The following is a 23077-nucleotide window of genomic DNA, read 5'->3' on the forward strand; positions in this document are numbered from 1 at the left end:
TAAATGAAATAAACTGTAGATAACGCACGGAGGAGCAGCTTCCTAAGATAACATGAATAAAACTTAAAACTTGTTTCATACGTCAATCACAAACATCACTATGGATGAAGTCTGTGATGTAAGAACCCCTACGAAGCCGTTTCTCCTTACGTTATTTACCAAGTGCCTAAACATATACACACAATAAACTTATTCCGTAGATAGGTATTTTGTTAATCTATGAATTTAAAAGTAAGATATTATAACGGTCCGATGATACTTGTAGAATTTTCATGTTGCATTAATTTAGATATTATTTATTAGTAAAATATATCTTAAAATATATATTGTTACTTATACAACATTGTTGACATCCCGTACCCCTTCTTTCCTGAATTATATTTATATAAGTGCGTCTAAAATGTTTGTTGCCGCAGATTTAACTTCCGAATTACGATTTATATAGTTACTCTAACGAGTTGTTATTAGCAAATTGTATGTTTGTTTGTGTAACCATAGAATCTATTAGTGTTGAGCGACGCTATCCTTCTACAGATCCGTTAAATATTAACAAACTGCTATGAAATTAATAAAGTACATTATTAAATCAAATTCACACGTGCCTCTTTGCGTAGGAGGGCAGCGCCGAAAGCCTGACTGATAAGTGAATGCAATAAATACATTAGATTATTACGGACGTTGATTTCTATAACAGGCTTTTAAAATTAGTTGAGTGTAGTTTTAAGGTGGAGCTCTATTCGCGAAAAAGGACCGCGGATATAAAAGTATGAAAATTTACAGATGTATTTGCATCGACATTAATGCCACGGCTTAGGACTTTTCGTGTAAAAGACTGTAGAGAGTTGAATTCTGTGCATTTGCGTCGACCGAAACCTTGGAGCGCCGGGGCTTCGGTAACGTGCGGAGTCGAGCCGACGCGCCATCCGTCAGGGTCCGTCGGGCGTTGTTAGGGCTGTGAATATGTAAAGTTTACTTACTTCTCTGTTAACGCGGTTGACGATGTCACTTAGATTTATGATATTAAATTATTATTTTATTTTCATATTTTTATATAGGTTAACGATGGACAGTCGCTTTCGGTAGTCAATACCGAATAACGATTGTCTCGCAACGCTACGTCGCGCCGAGGTGTGCGATTTGTTAATGCAATTACTGATTTAATGTATTTTGTTTGTTTTCTGATGTTGGGTGACACTAAGATAAGTGGGTTGTGTTTCGGGAGCTGTCCTGTCCCTTGCCAATATTCAAGTTATCCCTTAAGCTCCCGAATCACGCCGACTTGCTTAGAAACCAACACAAAGGATATAATCATCACGAATTATCTTTATATGGTACGGTGCCTAGTTTGTAATGTATTTCGTGTGCAATTTCGCGGCCTTGATCAGTTTGCTTGTTTTTTTATTTAAAATTGATTTCGGAAGCAGTATTTAGATATTATATTAGTTCAGCGAATTGTAAATTAGTCGTAGTTGTTACTAAATTTAGTAGTTTTCATTAGTTTATCGTGTAGTCGTCGTGGAGGTTGTATTTTAGTTTATTACAACGAATTGGTGGTTCATGCATTGTAGCATCTCGTATGTTTACATTATATTTATAGAAGGCAATAAACCATAATGTCATGAATAACCTGTATTAACATTTTTGTTTTGTTTTTCAAGTTACAATAATTAGATAAAGACTAATGTGGAGGTTTTTCATTTCAATATGTTTAATTTGCGATTGTATTTTTAGTTTAAACCCTGAAATTGTGGATGTAAACATGTTATTATTATTTAGTACCTCACGCTGCGTCCGACCGCCCGCACCATCCGACAAATATTTGTTAACACTTGTAATATTGTTCTTGTATATATCCGATCATTAAAGTTGTTGATATTTCAAATTGTTATTTTATTTTAGCATATTTATATAGGTACCCCATAAAATCAATAAAATTATGCACGTAGTAGACAAGGTGGTGGTAGTTTTCTGTTGCTTGTATGGTGTGGTGAACACAAGCGTCTACGCTTGAATTGTTAGCGTTAATTTGGGTTAGGAATTGAAAATAAATAAATAAAACGCAAGTTTTTGTTAAAAGTTTATATTGTACATCAACTATGATTTGTTTAGAGGTAGAACATCCTACTCTTAAATTAAACGGCTAACGTGATTACAATTAATAAAATAGTTAATTTCGTATCGATCGCCGCGTTAATATCATTATAGGCGGACTGAGTAACCGAAACAACTTAAATATACTATTATACGATTGCTTCACGAAACAAGTCTTATGCATCTGATGTTTCGTCTTGCATGATAATGCTATAGACTACACACGAGATTTAAATTATTTCTTAGGGTAGCTCCCGTTTCCAAAGATTTCCTTATCGTAAAAATAAGACGTATCGTAGACGGACGTATGCTAAAATAATGTTGTTTTAATATAAATAATGTTTTAGAATGCTCGAGTCAGCACTGAAAAGCATTGTAAAGCATCTCATATTCTTCAAAACGCGATCGTGCACGTCAAGTTTTAGTTTGTACCCCGTATACAAAGGCTGCCATAAGTAAATAACTAAACAATTATCTGTTTAGTTACTTTACACATTAATATAGCGTAAAACGATCTCTGTGGTAGTCCATAACAAATATACAGCGCTTAACGCCCCGCACATTTTGTCCACTAAAGCCCGGTCTGCGAGCACGTAGAATTTTGTCAAATGACCCCAAGCTACCCATCCTTATCGCTCGCGCGTAATTATATTGCTGTCTCGACTGTGCGACGGGCGCCCGCAGTGAGTGTGCGAGCGCGACAGCAACATAATTATGCACGAGCGATAAGGATGGGTAGCTTGGAGTCATTTGACAAAATTCTACGTGCTCACAGACCAGGCTTTAGTCGTTCACATTTTGTATTGTGTTGGCAGCGAGTGGTAGGTTTGAACCATAAACAAAATTATACAGCTACTAGTGGACAAGTGTGGGTATATGTTCGATACAATTTAGCTAACAGCCACATCAGAGTTAAGGGTAAAATTGTTACAAAAAAAAGTATTGAAAGATACAAGACGAAACACCCGAGGCGCAATTGCAGTACTTATACGATCTGATTTTATGCACGTTTTAATATAAAGTAAAAGATTTATCACAGAAAAAATAAATACTACCAAACAATAAAAGATGGCAACTTATTATGCACCACGTTACAAAACAATAATATCGGTTATTTATTATTATTATTATGTCAATCGATTAGATTACATATTCAAACTAAAATAATATAAGTATAAATACTGAATTCAATTCTATATTATTTTTGTATAAAAATATGTTAAGAACTTAAAATATATCTCGATTTCATCTAATCAAAGGAATGTGATTTAACCAATACGAACAGTATAATGAAATCTATCCTTTTACATAATATATACTAACAAATATCTCTTAATATAATAGTCATAGGGACGAGTTTCGAGTTGCCGTCAATATTTTAATGTCAAATTAAACAGATTTTCTATACAATACTCTCATTGACGGGTAACGGTTGGTGCTTTGTTTGTAAACTATGCACGTTAAAATTAATCTGGGGTTAACACGCTAATAAATGTATAATTTTGTACTCTGTAGAAACTTAAGTACCATTATCTTGATAACATATCGTTATCCAAACTGATCTGTTGTTGTAGGCAAGTGTAACAATAATTCAATCGATTTGACAGAAATCGCACCGTGTCGATTCACGGTTATGTAAGACGGTGGATTCATTGTCAAATGATTGACGATTTAAATATGAATCTCGTTTGTCCATTCAAATAGCGTTGTTACAATAAATACGGGACATCTCGCGCCACAGACTGGGCGAGATTAATTAATTGAATAAGAGATCTCTCCAGTTCAAGACAATCTTTGTATGTCGAGTATCAAAACGATATTATACATGACCTTTATAACAACATCATATAAACATACACATCAAAAATCGTTAAAAAAATTACATACACCGCAGACACCTTAAGAAACCAGTTATATTAAAATAACGCTATGTACATACAACTATCAATAATGTATGTAGGTACAACTTCTAAAAATTTCTGAACACATTTTTAATAAGATATGGGACAAATTTTAATTCCTACCTGTCCATCTCAATCCTTATCTGTCCGCTCCTCTATGGCACAAATGTAAATAAACAATATAATTTGCACCTCGAACTAAAGTTGCAAATGTAGGCAAGCGGAACCTAAATATTTATTCAATAGGCCAAATTTTAGTACTCTAATCTCTAAAAGCAATACTTTACGTATATAGGTGCGACTTCAATATTCAATATACATAATAATATTTATTGTAAATTATAAATTCGTACCAACTAATTCATATTTTATATAACCGTATTACTTTATTTTAACTAAATACAAACTGAATACTAATCGTGTATATGCACAGCTAAATTATAAAATCATTTAGCACACTAATAATATTCTTTATTACAATATACTGGTCATTCTGAGATCTGTTCGTCACCGTTCTGGCTCCAATACTGTTTCAACATTTTCTTATGTTACTCGTCGTTAAAGTATGCCATTCCTGGCTGACGGCGAGCAATGGCATAGTCTAGGAGACTCCGCGCTGTGTCTCAACACAATCTACGCCCACGCTGTGGTCCATCGTATTCTTTATATTAACAAGTTATCGTTACTCTATGTAAAGGTAACTACATCTATTCTATATAATTATTTTAGTTGGCAGATATGTTACCGATTTTTTGATATATCATTTTTTTCGTGGCATATTTTTTCACAGAAAAAATGTTACAATCTCACATTAGTCTTATTATTGTTTACAAAACTATCGTGATGTAGAGATATTATATTCTTCATTATATGCATATCAAATAAGTATATCTTAGTAAATAGTGTCGAATTCCGTTCGACCGATGCTTCTCGCTCGGAACGAAACGTCGCCTTCCCGCGGCCGACTGCGGTCAGCCAACCGATAACACACTTTATATCAAAGCTTAGATAACAGTTGTTTGCAATTTACTCTAGGTAAATATCATTTCAATTCATATACAATTAAATTGAAATAGTAAGCAACGAAGTACGAGTAGAATAAAATAGTAAAACATGACCAACAAGTGGCGTTGCAAAGCATGGTGTAGGGGCGTCGGTGCAGCCACCGTTATTCGGATAACCGCACCGTGTAGCCGTGATTTGCATCCACATTCAATTATGCTATTACAATAATAACAAGCTGAGACAAACAATATTCACTTCAAAAGAAGCGTCTAGATAAAATATCTTCAGTTGAAGGGTGCGCTTTGTACGGAATCCTACTGTACAAGTTACTGGCCTGACGTCCGGATATTTTACTACATAACGGGGAGCCGGTAACCGGCCAACTGGGGGACCGAACGCTCAGCGGAAACTCCGGAAAATAGCGAATAACCGTGTTTTACTCTGCGGATATATAATTTTCTGAGCACCCGGTAGCGTGAGTAACAGATGTTCCCATACCGCAGCGTCTAGCTGCTGCCCACGTGTCGCTGCGCCCGCGCAAGCCACGCCGCTGCTGTTGCGGCGCGACCTCACTGTTAGAACAAAAGCATTTGCTATTTACATCTGTCAGCGTCAAAATAACGTCAAAATTTATTTGTAGTAAATGCTTATGTTTGTATAGGTCGCGCAACGAGAGTTGAGGCGATCAACACAAACAATAACGTCGCTGACGTCTTGCGTAGTGACACTGAGAAGTATTTTCTGTCTCGCTTGCAGGTATTTATCAAAAGTGAGGCAGCTAGTGTATTGTAAATTGTAAAGTATGTATATGAACTTGACTGTGTATTCTGTACATATATTCAAATATTAGATCAAAGTGAGTCGTCTCAACATTCACTGTGCGACCTATATCTTTCATTAAGACACCTTAACCTCATTCATGTTTGATATGCACGCAGAGCGTGTAGCGGATCCGTATCGTAAGCCTTACTACTGTTTCATAAATCACGTTGAAATTGTATTAATTCTGAAAAAAAAAGAGAACTCACTTTGGTTATCCCGGGCGGTCGCTAAATGGCGCTACATCGGTGTTATAATATGTCGGCGTGCCAATAGGCGGGGTAGGCGGCGGCGGCGGCGGGCGCGGGCGCGTTTACTGGCACGGGCGGCTCCGCGGGGCAGTCGCAGTCGATACGCTGCGCTACGAAGTTGCCGTAGTCGTCTGTCAAAGCGCTGTGACGTAGTGCGCCGCACACGTGACGTCGCCCGCCATCGCACCATAGTCTCTCTGAAAAGAGATGCACACAAAAATATCGACAACTGTCAACATAACAGACCCAAGAGTTGGGTTCCATTCAGTGCTATTCCTTTCAATATCTGTCTTAGAAAGCAAAATACAACCATCCTAGGAACAATAACTCGAATAAACGCTACCTATTTAGTGCTAACTAGCACCCCTGTGGCAATGTTCGAAGGGGGTAGATGGGAATATAAACGCCGTCTATTGTAAATGAAAACTGTTTTGAGACAAATAAATACTTTCTATCTATTTATTGCCAACCACCACTGCAATGGTAAGCTCGAAGGGGGCAGATAGGACTAAAGGTGGTGGCTATCTATGGCTATCTTGCTCGCGGTTTTGATTCACTGGTTTTCTAGTGACGTAAGAACCACAAGGGTAGTTTTGGAACAAAAACCCGTGATTAAAATTGGCTGTAACATGTTTTCAAAGACCGAAACACACAACAGTGGCAACACTACAACTGAAATAACACCAAAGTACACAGTACACACGGCCACAGTGTTAACTATCCATTTCCGTTTTTTCTCTCTCTCTCATCAAATGGTGATTCTTTGCGATAGAGCGAGACAACATGACGGGCAATGAGCAGTTAACACTGTTGCCGAAAGTACTTCTGGCACTCACCTCTAGTGATGTCCACGTCGGCCATCAGCTCTTCGTTCATGAGCGCGCTCAACGCGTCGTCTGTGTGCTTGGATTCTGGAATCACTGGCACATGATGCAAGAATATTAATAACCTACATTTGATAAGCTGCAAGAATAAAATACAGCACTACCCCGGATGGAACACATGATTGACTGGCAGTGTATTTTGAATACATAAATGCACCATAGTAGGTACTTATTATTTTACTGCTCAAGAGCAGAGTTGTGCAATGGATCTTAAAATATAATTTTATCTTAGCCAAGACAGCAGCAACTATTTTCTATTTTGATGACTGAATTATTAGGTCTATTCACCTGGGTGATCAAAGGGCTCCAAAACTCCAGGAGACACTTTGGTGTCCTTTGATCACCCTTGGATAAGATCATTTAGGTGATCAAGACAGACTTCTTGCTCAGTGATCAAAGGTCACAAGGAAGAGCACTTTGATCACCTATAGTCCGATTTTTAATTCGACGGAATTCTGACAGCTGTCATTTTTTGACAATTCAGATGTAATAAGCCTTTTTTGCTTTGAATTATTAATAAATAATATGAAATGAAATTTCATCAACTGCAACTTACAAGAATGAACTATTGTTTGTTTCGTGAATTCAATGTACACTAATTATTATGTACATTTTAGAGATTAAATAGAAAAAAAACGTGTTTTTAACACAGTAAAACAACATATTAACATAAACGAAAATATGTATTGATCATCAATCATCATTATCGTCAGCATAATCAACTTGGATTATAAAATTGGCATCTTGTTAAATTGATTATTTTATGAAGCTAAGATTTTATTAACAAAAGTATTTTCATAAAAAAGGTTTGTAACCCATGGATTATTGGCCAGGGAGTCCAGTAATAGAAAAATAATTTCCCAATTTTTTTTGTAACTTCTAAAATATGATAATAAAAATTCAAATAACCATTTTGAAATGATCAGTACATTTTTAAGCCTTAGTTTTTTAAGTGAAACCTTAAATTCAAGAAAGGATTATTTTATAATTTGTGAAAATGCTCTCCATCCTTAGTGGGAATGTTTCAATGTTGGCAACACTTCTGAAATGTCAAAATTCCGTCGAATTAAAAATCAGAGTTTAGATGATCAAATCCAGGTGATAAAAGTGGAATAGACTAAATTACAGCGTAAGTCTTTATAACGACACTCAAGGGAGGGACTGAGCATTTTTTGACGTTATAGAGAATTGTCGCTGTCGTAGTACATGGTAGAGCAGATAGAAACAAGGTAAACCAACGAAGTCAAGAAATTGTGACGTTATAAAGAGTTTTTCGTTAAATCGAGTGACGTTATAGAGAGTTTAACTTTACAGTGTATTTGAAGAAAAAAACTGAATGCACCGATCACACCATGCGAATACCTACCTGTATCCTGCACCTCCTGCTTGACCACCGGCTCCTCCTTGACCTGTCGCAGCGCGGGCGAGGTGGGCGTGGTCGGTGTGGTTGGCGCGGTGGGCGTTGTGGGCGTGGCGGGGGGCGTGGGCGCCGCGTCCGCGCCCGGCGGCACCGCCCCCGCTTCCCCGCTGCTGTTTGAGCTGCATTCCGGACTGTAGGGCGCCATCTGGGGAAACGTGATTTATGCAGGGAACTCCTTGACCGTGCAACTGGCCACCATGAAACTTTATTCTTTGTTTGGGATGGTTTTTTTGGACACAACTTGGCTTTACAGTACTGTATAAGGTTAGAGCTAGAGTATAGTCACAGTATGGGGGAGGACACTCTAGACTCTGTTGCAACTGTTTGAGGTTTAGAGCTGCAGTGTACACAGAAACTTAGTTGTAAATGTAGGGAGGACACTGTAAATAAACTGTAAAGACTCCAATGTAACTGCATAAGGTTTACTGTAGTGTATACAGAGAAGAGTCTCTCCACATCTAAACATTAACTCAAAGGTGACAGACTGACTGACTGAAATAGTGATTTATCAATGGACAGCCCAAACCACTGGACGGATCGGGCTGAGGCATGCAGGTAGATGTTATAACGATGCCTAAGCTCAGGGAGTAAAACGGGATCCACACGTACAAAGTCGCGGGCGGCCGCTAGTTATGACATAAATCTTGTGATGCACTGGCATAAGTTTTAGACAGTTGCAGTGCAGTTGTGATATGTATAGTCACAATACCATCTTTACTGAATGCAAGCTCTTGGTCAAAACTTATCTGGTGTTGGTCCAAAAAAGAAGTTAAATGTCTTTGCAATTAGTATCTTCTTATGCTTCTTCTGCACAATGATAGAGACCTCAACTCAAAAGTCCTCAAACTAAAGAAGTTTTTATAAAAATAACTAGCAATGTTTCCAGATGAACTGTGGAAAAATATTTTATTTATAATCAGAAAAGCCTCTCCTTATTACACAAGTTAGATTATGTAAATCGAAAATATTTAAATACTTATCAATCAACTTGTTAAAAGACTTCTATTAGAACAGCCATTGGCAGCAATTGTTTCTTTTCTTTCATACAATGGTCATGACAATAAGGAACTTTGAATAATAAACAGCACAGCACTGACCCTGAGACTTCTGCGGCGCCGCGGCGTGACCTCCGCCATCTTATAGCTGGTGTCCATGGCCCAGTAAGACCCTTTGCCGGGGTCGTCTTTGCTTCGGGCCACCTTCATGAAGCATTTGTTCAGGCTCAGGTTATGCCGAATGGAGTTCTGCAATAAAAGTAACAGAATGATCACTTATAGAAATACTAGGAAATCAGAAGGTATACTTTGGGTAAACAGTCATAATGACTAAAAACTTAGTAATATTGCTGAAATGTTTTATCCCCCTTTTTGTATGAAACATAAATTGGGATAAATTCATTTTGGTTTCTCTCTCGAATTACCATCACACAAGAAAATGACTGAATAATATTGAAATGAGCAGTCAGATTAACTAAACTAAATCAGGGGTTTATGCTGTTATTTATAGGACTTTTCTGACAGTATCTTACAAATGTATTTGACAAATTAATTTCAATTCTTAAATTACTTACCATCCAGCCTTTGCCGGCTTCTTTGTAGTAAGGAAAGGCATTGCAAATGTAATTGTAAATCTCATTGAGGGTCATCTTTCCATTTGGGGAACTGCTAATAGCGAGTCTGATCATACTGGCGTAGCTGTGGACAAATAGCATGGTTACATACATATAAGTCGACAATTTGCTTGTTTAATGCCCGTTTTCACCATCAATTCCCAATTTTTAAGTGATCGCTATGAAACAAAATGCATGTTTGTGTTACCTTATAGGTCACTTAAAAATTAGGGATTGATGGTGAAAATGGGCATAAGAATGAAATATTATATATACATAACAATGGCTTTTCATCTGCATCTACTTGGCTGAGAACAGTAAAATGAATTTGCATCAAATAAAACTATGATATCCTCTTGATTTAGAGGATTTAATTTGCCAAACAAACTACAATGAGTATAAAACGAAGAGGACGTCGTGTTTTATTGCTTTTATGATTACTCAGCACCGAGAGGTGACCTAGAGATGAGTCATGCCCCAGGCGCCAGTTTGTTGAGGATAATCTGGCCAAATGTTTTACCTGTACGCGGGCTTGGCATGCTTGATTTTGTTCGCGTTCTTCTCGCCGCCCTCCTTGTTGTTGTTCTCCTGCTGCAGGCCAAGCGGCTGCACGTCCTCGTACAGGAAGCGCGGGATGGGCCCCAGCGGGCTGTGGCGCGGCGGCCCGGGGCTGTAGGCCGGCAGCCACTCCACTCCGGGCGAGTCGCTCATTGTCCCATCAACACACCGCCCGAACGTCGTCACCACACACCCTCACAACGCCTACGCATTCCTCCCCGAAACAAAACAAACACTCGTAACCCAAATCTGTATTCGCGTATCACAACGGCCGTGGGCGTGTGGCTCGCTACCTTTTACGAAGATGATCCTCTTTGAAGAACATGAAGGATCCTTGAAATGACGACCTTAGAAAAACCACAGAAATTGAACGGTTGCGTTTGATTTTACACAAGAAAACTTTAACACATCGAAATACATTTAAATTATTGTAAAATAATATACGGATGAAACGTAAAGGCCAAAAGAAAATATAATTTTCAGAAAAATTGAAATTATTATGACATTTGATGCACCTACAACAAGGAAAATGGCGGCGTACTAGGTGCGTTCGGATTCAAGTGGTGATCAAGAAATTAAGGAAATTGAAAATTGTTTGACCAAAACCAAGAAATAAAAATATTGTTTTTTTCATAATTCGATTCTTCATTTTGTTTTTATTTTCTTTTTTCATTATTTTCTGTAACTAAAAGTATTTTCTAAAAGTAGGGTAAATTAGTTATGAACTATGGCAAGAATATTACTGGGTTACCAGTTAAATAAATTTAAAAAAAATGACAGTTTGAATGAAATGCTGTGACGGGGGAGTTGTGTTTTGCGTTGTTTTATTTTTAACGGTTTGTTGACATTGTTTTACATACGCGTAAATCATTTTATGTTGTTAGTGTGTGAACTATTCGGTTTGTTGTAATAGTGAAGTAAAGTGGCCAACAATGACGACCCAGCCAGAAGTCGGCGTGTCCGACTTTGTCCTCTTGGACAATTTGACGACTGACAACTTCATAGAAAATTTGCATTTGAGGTAAGCGGCGCCTATTTCTGTACTTTTGCAATCCTCATGATTGTGTTAGTTAATTCCCCTGCTACATAGGTAATATTACTTTTCGAAACATTCAACTATTACATACTTCTAACAAAGTCGGTAGTGCTACTTATTAATTTCGCCTGTGCCGGTATTTAGCACTTAGCAACAAACTTAAAAAAGTATGTTGAGTTTAAAAATACATGTTAAAATAGGTACTGAAACTTTGAAAACAACCTTGGATGCTCAATCTTAGAGTTCACTTGGGTAAACAAGACTTGGTGATGGAACCATTATTTTAAAGATTTGTTATTTTTATTTTAAGTTTGTTTAATTTTAGTCAATATGTAAAACCCACCACGTAATTAAAATGTGGTGGATAAAAAATCATTTGGGTTTGCTGTGTGAGTGTTTGAAGAAGTAGCGAGGCTTCATGTTTTTTTATTGCATGTTGTAAACTAAGAAATTGATTTTCATCTATAAATACTATACAGGGTCCAAATGGGTGTGCCAGTTTAGTTTTTTTAAGTTTACTAATTAAGATGTTTACAATTTCTGCATGAATATTACTAAATGTTACAATGGTCGAACAAACTAATAATTACTAGCATATAAATTATGCTGAGTGGAAGCCTTTTTGGCATCATTTTTTAATTACTTCGTACAATACTGTTAAGTCTGTAATTTTCTGTTTTTAATGTGCCAAATAAATGTATTTTCTTTCTTTCTTAAGTTGGTTCTGGATACTATTTACACCTATTTATTAATTAGGACTGATGTTCATTTCATGATATAATTGAACAATCATAATATTTAATCAAAAGGAACAGGAAAAATCTACTTAATTAGGTACCAAATTAGTACTTACACCTTCATTTGCAATTAGTTAAAAAATAGTTTTGAATAAAATAAAAATCTTTAAATAATATTTTTTTATAAATATTGTGTACTAGCTTTCCGCCCGCGGCTTCGCCCGCGTGGAATTTTGTCTGTCACAGAAAAACTTTATCGCGCGCGTCCCTGTTTCAAAAACCGGGATAAAAAGTATCCTATGTTCTTTCCCGGGACTCAAACTATCTCTATGCCAAATTTCATCAAAATCGGTTGCGAGGTTTAAGCGGGAAAGCGTAACAGACAGACAGACAGACAGACAGACAGACAGAGTTACTTTCGCATTTATAATATTAGTTGGGATGCTGAGTGGAAGCCTTTTTGGCATCATTTTTTAATTAATTAGTACAATACTGTTAAGTCTGTAATTTGCTGTTTTTAATGTGCCAAATAAATGTATTTTCTTTCTTTTTTAAGTTGGTAAAATGCCTAATAAAATCAAACCTTTAAAAATAAATGTTTGATTTTATTAGGCAAGTTTCTGGATACTATTTACACCTATTTATTAATTAGGACTGATGTTCATTTCATGATATAATTAAACAATCATAATATTTAATCAAAAGGAACAGGAAAAATCTACTTAATTAGGTACAAAATTAGTACTTACACCTTCATTTGCAATTAGTTAAAAAAATGTTTTGAATAAAATAAAAATCTTCGTTTAATATTTTATTTTGTGCTACATGTAGGTACCTAACTTGTTATTACTTAGCTTACTTATCACAGTATTAACCTAATAATTGATTTTTCATTAAAATCAGTACCTACTATCCGTTCGCGATAAGTTTGCCGCTGGCGATATGACGTCACTCGAAAAGAAGTGTCTATAACTAAGTAAACTAGGTATTGAAAATATTTTATATTTATTAATATTGATAAATAATGTGTATTTGCGTAAAATAAGACACATCATTAACTAATTGCGTTTAATCGTGGTTGGGGGAGGGGACGCGCATTCCACGGACCGGCAAAGTTAGCGTGAACGGGTAGTATATTACTTTACCCTCATAAGGTTCATAAACATCTTGATTGAAGTTTAAAAATAGCCATTATTCAGAAGTTTGAATACATTCGTAATTGTCGTGTTTTTATAATCGGCGCGCGCGCAGGATGATGTCATGCGCGCGGCCTTTCATACCTTTTCCTCGTGGCTCATTGTCTTAGCCCATCTGTCGCCCCTTTGTTGGGAAGAATGCGGCGACAAAAGTTTGTTTGTTATTAATGGATGACATAAAGGGTTTGTGTAATGGACACATCTATTAGTAAGTTCTGTGTTTTTAAAGTTTTACTGGCTTAAATACCTAATCTCCCTGCATTCATTACCCCAAAAAGTGATAAGAACTAAATTACCTCCATTTTTTCAAATTTTGCACTCCACACTAAAAAAGGGAAGATGTTTTAAACTTCCTACCAGTGTTTTGTTGACTTATTTCTTTATAACTGCCATTAAGTCTTTGTTCTATAGGATCTTAGAATATGCTCATTAAAATCAACAAAATATCATATAGTATTCCTGTTAAATCTGTTTCCGCGCATATTTAATGGGAAGCCGTGATACTACACGTCTACCTCCCTAGGTAACTGTGTACGCGTGTGAATATAAACATTACCGTCTTTCGTCTACCCTCAAAGTACATACATAATGTTGGAACAGAACGCCATAACTATTCTCAGAAGCAATTCTCTGGTGCCTTTATCCTCTCTACAATCTGCACAACTGTTCGACCGCGTTCTCGAGATGAGATGCAGAGATTACACGATGCAGAATAAGCGCAACAAATGACTTTGTGTTGGTATTGAGTTCAAAACAATTATTCACGAAGATAATGTTGCGAATTCTTATTCCGCTAAGTTCAAAAAATCTTGTATTTTTTCCCGATTTTTTACGTTCCATGCTAACCTGGGAAAAAAGTAAAACAGATTGTAACTGTCCATTTTCAACTTCAAGATGCCGTAAAAATCGATGTTGCGATATTCTCTGGTGTATCCAAAAAGCGTCATGAGTACGAATTAACGCAAACTGAAACTACCCACATTCCCGAAGAGAGTTGGTGTCGGTTGGCTGCAAAATGAATCCAAAACCAATGATCCATTCGACCACCTAGCTAAGTAAGTGATTATAATCGGAACCAATAGAGCCTGAGAAAAAATAATGCATGTAGCCGTATAACCGTCATTAACGTTCAATTCGTTTATTTCGGATATTGTTCAAAGTAAATCAATACCATATATTGATTTCTACGTCAATAAACTTATTGAAGTTGTCTTTCCCTTTTTGTTATTACCAATAATATGCCTTTCAATAACTAAATCGTAAAGTTCCATTGATGATAACCGTTATCGCAAGGCCATTTTGCATGAAAACCCTGCCGCCTACGCTTCTGGTTGTTGTCAGTCATTCGGTGGGAAAATGCCGATAAATTGCAATAGCCTAGTAAACTATTTATGTTCAATTGTTTTTCATAAAATAGGTAAGTTAGAATAACAGCATATCCTGTTGGAACTTGTAAGTCTTGATTGTAACTTTGTAGCGTACTGAAGACCTTCTATTAGGTCCTGAAATGATTAAAAAATCTTCTCATATCAGTTCTTCTACTCAAAAACTAAATTACTTTGTTTTGTAGTAACCCTAGAGGAAAGCGTTAACTTCATAACCAAGACGATGGTATGATTCTGTATTAAGATTGGCGCCAACGGGAACGGGATATTAGATCAAGGAAGGAGTTGAGCGCCCCGCGAGGAAAGGGGGCGTCCATAAATTACGTGAGACAATTTTGGCTATTTTTCAACCCCCCCGCCCCCCTTGGTGAGATTTGGTGAGATTTTGCCTGACCCCCTCCCCCACCCCCAAATCTCACGTGATATTAAAAAAAATCCGAAATTTAATAGTTTTGGAGTAATATTAAACATTTTTTTTGTGTGCTTTAACGTTGTTGCTAACGAGTGCATCAAAAAGATATATAAAGTTTAAGATTTTAGTTCTTGAAAGTATCTGCTAGGGACGCTGTACAATCATCATACATTTAATGTATGTCATTTTTTACGCAGTCGCTAGCGGATGACGATTGTGTAAAGTCGCACTAAGCCCACTGATTACGAATAGATCCAGAAATTCACGTGTAGTGACAGCGGTTAGTACTAGGGTCACATTGTTTTTTTACAGAAGTACCTAGTCTAATTGTTCCTTTCTACAAAATCACTAATAATCTAGCAAAATCGATTTTGATAAAAAAAGAACTTGTTTTATAATTTTCTTAATTTCGTCATTTATTCTGCATTTTAGTATTCACACATGCAGACTGAAGCATTTTTAGTTGTAGGTATTTGTTTAGACTGTATAGAATAAAATGACATTATCATCATACAAATATCATTTTTTAGTCCTGACAAGGAACCCTTAATAGTTTCGATATGTCTGGCTGTCTGTCTGTCCGAGGTTTTGCTTGGAAACTATTACTAGGGAGCTGTAATTTTGTAGAGGTATGTATATTAATCACGACGACAAAACGGTAGAATAAAATTTTGAAAAAAAAACATTTTTTTAGGGTAGCTCCCCTAAATGTAAAGTGGGGTGTTTTTTTTCGTCTTCTACCCCATCGTGTGGGTAGGTCTTTTAAAATGGCTTAGGGGTTTCTAAGACCATTTTTCGATTTAGGGATCCGTTTGCAAAATGTTAAAGTTTAAAGTGCCAATTTTTGTCCGAGTAGGGCGTTCCCCCCCGCTAAAAACTAAACTGTTGGCTTGATAAATCTGGAAAAATTCAAGATTATAGTGCTTTTTATGAACTTTCAAGGAAAACTATAGCGGTTAAGATAGATCACTTAGTTCAAGAGTAATAGTCGTTTTACTCATGTATTATAAAATTTTTATACCTAATAAAAATTCCTTAGAAGAAAATATTAAAAGTGACTTTAGATGAAGTAATTGCTTACTTCTGAAATATATTGTGATAACGACGGACAACTAAGGAACCCTACACTGCGCGTGGCACGACACGCACTTGGCCAATTTTTTTACTTAAGATTTAACCCAGTTTTCTGGCAAACTATTTCTCTATTTCTTGTGGAAAAAAATACGTGATATTTCCCGAGACCCCCCCTCTCCCCCACGTGAGATTTGGTGAGGTTTTTGTTGACCCCCTCCCCCCCCTAAAAGCCCACGTAATTTATGGACGCCCCCAAACAATCTCGCTCGGAATAGCCTCAGACGATAAAGACGTCGACCGTTAATTTAATACGGACTTTTACCACCTTTTACTGGCTGTTGAAGTTGCATGGTTAACCGCAATGGCGGCGGCACAAAGGATTGAGCGATCTAAAGCCGCTAATAATGCAGTTAGGCCTGCAGCTCCTGATTGCCGAGCAAATGTCTTTAAAGAGATCTAGAAAGCCGTATTTGTACAGTTGCGGTACAGCAACTTCGCCATAATGTCTGTAGGAATGAAGCGTTCAAACCTCTTTTTGTTAACCTTCTGCGAGTGAGTATGGTTGCACCTGTATCCTGTTTAGAAAAATTCTAATAGGTGCTTATTATTCCTCCTTCTTTGAAAACCCACTGGCACAAATGTGTGGAGACCTATCCTATTTTTTTCAAGTTTCCTTTAAAAACTAACAATGCATACGTGCTTCCATTGAGCGTGTTAAAAAACTTATTCGCTCTACATTTTGAAAGGATTTCTGTAAATATTATATGTTGTAAAAATAATAAAACGGATTTAGGTCAAACTCTTGGTTGCGGCGGGTTATTTTAATCAAAACGGAACGATGTCTTGGCCACTCGACGTATCTTTGTAATCTTCTCTTGGATTTTGATTCCAGAACAGATAAAATGAGTCGAGACTTAAGACTTGAGATGATTAAAACTCAGTTTTAATTCAAATTATATTGACTTCCTATTTAATGTATTTATTTAGGATATAGCGTGGAATTCTTAAAACAGATTCCACGAAAGAATACAGTAAACTGCCGAGGTATTTACGAAATGTCAAATAAAATCGAAGGTAGGCTTAGCATTTTCTTCAAATGTCAGGTTTCAGGCACCAGTAGGCACATTTATAGGACCTAGATGATGTCAGTGGTTCAGTGCCGCTTGTTGTGAATACTAAATGGAGTCAGGGCTAACAAATCTAACAATCATTGTTCCTAATTGCGCTTTGATTAAATGTTCCATTATTACGTATTCAATAGCGAAGACCATCGCATCGGAATTTTGTTCGGTTTCAAACCTAGTTAGTAGCATTATTAGTCATGCATGTGGGAACTAAAGAGTTTCAGCTGGAAGATCAGTCTGATGACCTCAGAATTATAAATAACTTCTGGATTTATTGGTTTCTGGTTTCTGATATTGTGTAGTATCCATTTCATTAATAAACTACGCCTTAAATCAGTTTTGCGTCAACTCAAATCAATTGTTGTTGAACTACCTTTTAACATTGTGCTTCTTAGGCATTGAAATAAATATTATAGTACAAAAGGTAGGTACTATTATAGTACAAAAATATTGAAAACCTACAACATACATAATACCCGTTGGTCACGTTTCACTGATAACGCCAACAATCCCTCCAGTGTCGTCGATTTTTATGTAATTTTGAGTCTAATTATCGTTAAAATAAGGACTGTGGAGTTTCTTACCTGATAGATGGCTGATAGTCAACGAGGTGGTTATCATTAGTGGCATATCACCGCTATTATCAGAAGTATGCCTGCGCTTGGCTAAGTACGTGTGACTAGAACAACTGCTATCTTGCTAAGTGCTGCCTTACTCTAATAATTATAAAAGCATTTAACGAATGTCTCCCAAGTGCATCGAGAATCTAACAACAGAGTTTACCTTTAGTAATCGCCATTCGCCATGCAACTAAGAATATTGAGACTTGAGATCCAAGATATTTTATAGGATACCTGAGTATTTATAGAGCAAAGCTTAACTGTTGTGAGAAAAAGACATTCTTATTCGTGAACTAGCAGAACGAAAGGGTCTTTCGTTATTTATTTATCGATATCATATCAATGGATCAGGGATGTCAGTCAACTAATTGATAAAAGATAGAATAAAAATACTAAATCCAAGTATCAAGATCAACTAGGTGGTACATTGATTCGCGTGTGGGCTTGTTGAACTTTGAAGACTCAAAATGTGTTCGTAAGATACGTTTTAGTTAAATATTTTGATGCAATCTTAACCGGCTTCACGTGTCTTCTCACCTAGTTTCAACTACGGTCTAGAGTTATTGTGTAGGAAATACTTATCGAGTGCATGCATTATGCATGAGAGTAAATTACTCTCAGAACTCGCTGTTAAAATTATGCCGTGAGAATTCTTCGCCTTGTGATGTCATTCTCACAAGATAAAACTGTTCAAATTGTAATTTGTTTTGTTGCCGTCAAGTTGCCGTTTAAATTCTTTAAATCTAAGGTCGAGTTAGATTTCAAAGTTTCAAAGAGAGATGTTCTTTAGAGTAGGCGCACACCGTTGATTTTAGTTGGCCGATAGTTGTGCCCGATTTTAAATTGTATGAAGAATCGGCCAAATCGAATCGGCGTAGTGTGCGCTCTCCCATACATACATGCCCATACTGATCAACTGCCCGACTAAACTATCGGCCGACGAAAAATCAACGGTGTGCGCCTACTCTTACAGATCGTGCTTAGAAGAACACTTCTTTTTCAAATCTATCACAATATTTGGAATTTGGAACCGTTTATCAGCATCTTTTCGGTCACTGTTCTTATGTGTCACGCCCAAGCAGTAACAACTAGCTAACATACAGATGAATAACACAGGGGCATGAAAAGTTAGTGGAGTTTTATAGTGTATGTAACTGGACTCTCTTTGAGGTTTGGTCAATATTGACTCTATGTCCCATTGATTTTTTTTGCCATCGTTTTCGTGTCGCTTAACCGTCTGCTTAGCCGTTAAAAAACCTTACAAAGACAATAAAGTGGCCCACATTCCAAATAGTGCAATTTCACATCTATAGATGCGTTACTTTTACACATTTTTGTTAGTAGACATTTTTGGCCGTGTACTTCTTTTGCAATTCTGCCACTTGATTTTAGCAATTCTGCGAGCTATGTCGGTTACTTTGGTTCTCCTACGGATCTCCTCATTTCTGATTCGATCACGCAGGGAAACTCCGAGCATAGCCCGCTCCATCGCCCTTTGGGTGACCTTGAGCCTTCTTATGAGGCCCATAGTAAGCGACCACGTTTCGGATCCATATGTCAACACTGGCAACACACACTGCTCGAAGACTTTCGTCTTGAGACACTGCGGTATTTCGGACATGAGTATATGGCGAAGCTTCCCGAACGCTGCCCATCCGAGTTGGATTCGACGATTGACCTCTTTCTCGAAGTTGGACCTACCTAACTGGACTGTTTGTCCCAGGTATACATAATTGTCGACAACTTCGAGTGTAGAGTCTCCAACCTTCAGAGGAGTGGGTGCAACACGGACATTAGACATGATTTTTGTCTTGTCCATGTTCATTCTGAGGCCCACTTGTTGAGAGGCTCTACTGAGGCCATCGAGCATTGTGCCTAGATCCTCCAAGGTCTCGGAGAATTGCTAAAATCAAGTGGCAGTGGGCGGGGCACATAGCTCGTAGAGACGATGGCCGTTGGGGCAGGAAAGTTCTCGAGTGGCGACCACGGGCTGGAAAACGTAGCGTGGGCAGGCCTCCTACTAGGTGGACCGACGATCTGGTAAAGGTCGCGGGAAGAGCCTGGATGCGGGCAGCGCAGGACCGTTCATTGTGGAAAACCTTGGGGGAGGCCTTTGTCCAGCAGTGGACGTCATTTGGCTGAAACGAACGAACGAACGAATGTCTTTTGCAAATGAATAAGAAAATTCAATAGATGTACCTACACCAAATCTAGACCCAAACTTTTGGAAACAGCTTGAATTTGTATCAATACGATGAGATTCGAATCTAAAACTGCGTCTTATCAAATTTCTAATTGCCTATTCAAAGAATGTTTTATCAATTTATTATCAACAAAAAGAAATCGTCCAATGCTGTAGAATAGACCACACGTAAAAGACTATCAATATGGCGACCTATTTAATTATACTAAACAATTCCCATGACTAATAAATGTAAATGGTAAAGCACATGACATTTATTTTCCTAAATAAGGTTTAATTAGTCCAACACCCAGTTTTTTGTCCATTACCCAGCAAACGTAAGTCTTATTCCTATACTCGCAAAGTTCAAAGTCAGGTTTACTGAGTTCCTTATGTGTAATTAGATTAATTAGTTTAGTTTGACAATCGGTGCCATTTAATACTTTCAGGTAAAATGCTTGCAATTTGCACAAAATACAGGGTGTCCCAAAAACAATGGATAACCCTGTAACCATCGATAGGCCTCGCCATGGTCTCCCTAACGTCCAATTTTGACCCCAGTAAAAATATCACCGTTTTCAAGATTTTTAAGTTTTTGTGCATTTTTAGAAAATTGACCACCTGCGATTACTTTTTCTCATGCCATTTCTACAAATGAGGATACTTTTCAATCTAGTTTTTTTCCTTATTACAAGGGATAGTTGGGCTATCAAAAGAAAAGATTAAAGTTCAACAAACTAGTTTAAAAGTATGAAAATTTTAAGAAATTGCGGAGAAGAAGGAAAAATTAATTCATTGTCTTGCACTTTTGATCAGCCGTCGTGTAAAAAAAATGTAGGAAGACCATCGTGCCCATTACCTTAAAAACTTCCTTGGTTAATTGAGATTCTAAAAAGGTATCACAAGCCTATTTATTCTGTATTATTTTTATCTTATGGCTGGTATCCTTCCGTTTGGCCAAATTACTTTTCGCCAAATTTCACTTCGCAAACAACTTATCGCCAAAGTTTCATTTCCCAAATAAACTTTTAGCAACTGTACTTTTTGCAACTAATTCATTTGGTCAAATTATCATTTGGCCAAATTTTATTTGGCAAATGTTTATATAGCAAATGTTTTATTTTGCCAAATATTATATCCCAAATAATTTGTTTGGTCAAATTGACACTTCACATACTTACTCACAAATCAAAGCATAAGCCATATGATCGTGGTTTTCACAAGAATTTTATGTAAAACAAAGAGATTGCAGAAAATAGTATGGTTGCAGAAAGTAGGTATTGCAGAAAATAGTAGGTTAGGTTAGGTTAGAACAGTGACCCTTAACGCGCGAAGGCGAGCGAACGGAGCGAGCGAAGCGAGCGAAGTGAGCGTGCCGCGGCAGCGGCCGCCGAGCGCTAGAATCACCTCTATTGTTAATGAATCATTTGGAAATTTCAATAAAAATAATGAAATATGAAAAATAATTTATAACAAATTTTTAACTACCCACTAAACAAAATAATAACCATAAAACAAAAATTAAGTAATCACAAAAACGCAGAACGGACGGCCAATGGGGCAACAGGGTTCAAGTGGAGGCTACGTACCGGAAAGCGCATCGTAGGACGTCTACCTACAAAGTGGACCGACGACCTCATAAAGGTAAGTAGGAAGGTGCTGGATGCAGGCCGCTACCAAGCGGTCATTATGAAAATCATTGGGGTACAGGCCTAGCTATGTTCAGCAGTGGACGTCCTATGGCTGAAATGATGATGATGATGATGATAAAATATTGCTTTATTAAAATTCCTACGCTAAAAATTATCCATTTGTATTTAATGCCACTATGTAGTCCCAGTTTAACTATTACGAGAAAAACTCATTTTTGCAGTTTTCATACTAGTTGCTATTCAAGTAGCCATAAGATAAAAATAATACAGAATACATAGGCTTCTGATACCTTTTTAGAATCTCAATTAACCAAGGAAGTTTTTAAGGTAATGGGCACGATGGTCTTCCTACATTTTTTTTACACGACGGCTGATCAAAAGTGCAAGACAATGAATTAATTTTTCCTTCTTCTCCGCAATTTCTTAAAATTTTCATACTTTTAAACTAGTTTGTTGAATTTTAATCTTTTCTTTTGATAGCCCAACTATCCCTTGTGATAAGGAAAAAAACTAGATTGAAAAGTATCCTCATTTGTAGAAATGGCATGAGAAAAAGTAATCGCAGGTGGCAGTTTTCTAAAAATGCACAAAAACTTAAAAATCTTGAAAACGGTGATATTTTTACTGGGGTCAAAATTGGACGTTAGGGAGACCATGGCGAGGCCTATCGATGGTTACAGGGTTATCCATTGTTTTTGGGACACCCTGTATAGGTTTAAAGTTTACCACTTTTATTTAACCACAGGGAGCAGTAAAACTTCTCTCTTATGCTGTAAAAAAACTACATTTTATACATTCTATATTTTATACCAACTGTTTGTTTGGTCTCCAATTTCCGTTTTCAAGAAATAGTTTTATATTTGGTAGACCAATGAGCTAGAAATGGTAACTGTAAGTTGAGATTTACATTTTAAATGCATGGATTTGCAATTTACGTAAGCATGTTGTAAATATCTGAATATAATTTGTATCTACGCAAGCTTTCGCTACTTTATTTGAGAGCTATTTAGTTTTGCAACACATAGTACTAAGTCCCTAGCAACTAGGGTTTCTGATTTCTCGACCTATTTTTTTTCTCGAGTTTCGGGAATTCTCGAGGCCAAAGTCTCGAGTTTTCTCGG

At 37.0% G+C, this 23077-nt stretch overlaps 2 protein-coding genes across 2 annotated transcripts in view; one reads left to right on the forward strand and one right to left on the reverse strand.

The window, feature by feature from the left end:
* Positions 1 to 2886: 2886 nt before the first annotated feature.
* On the reverse strand, positions 2887 to 11080 carry LOC114361720 (fork head domain transcription factor slp1). The gene is made up of 7 exons (XM_028316862.1): positions 10501 to 11080; positions 9942 to 10065; positions 9469 to 9615; positions 8318 to 8516; positions 6904 to 6987; positions 6026 to 6264; positions 2887 to 5569 (listed from the first exon to the last, which is right to left on the reverse strand). The coding sequence occupies exons 1-6, from the start codon at positions 10689 to 10691 to the stop codon at positions 6068 to 6070; spliced, it is 942 nt and encodes a 313-aa protein (XP_028172663.1). The 5' UTR covers positions 10692 to 11080; the 3' UTR covers positions 2887 to 5569; positions 6026 to 6067.
* A 249-nt stretch (positions 11081 to 11329) lies between these two features.
* Myo31DF (Unconventional myosin ID) overlaps positions 11330 to 23077 on the forward strand; it is a 56481-nt gene continuing 44733 nt past the window's right edge. The window contains exon 1 of the mRNA XM_028316863.1: positions 11330 to 11559. Within this exon, the coding sequence (XP_028172664.1) occupies positions 11471 to 11559 (89 nt within the window). The 5' untranslated portion in view covers positions 11330 to 11470. The remainder of the gene's footprint in view (positions 11560 to 23077) is intronic.

Source organism: Ostrinia furnacalis, unplaced genomic scaffold, assembly GCF_004193835.3.
Source record: "Ostrinia furnacalis isolate ACB-3 unplaced genomic scaffold, ASM419383v2 OfSCF5941, whole genome shotgun sequence".
In the NCBI taxonomy this organism is placed as follows: Eukaryota; Metazoa; Arthropoda; class Insecta; order Lepidoptera; family Crambidae; genus Ostrinia; species Ostrinia furnacalis.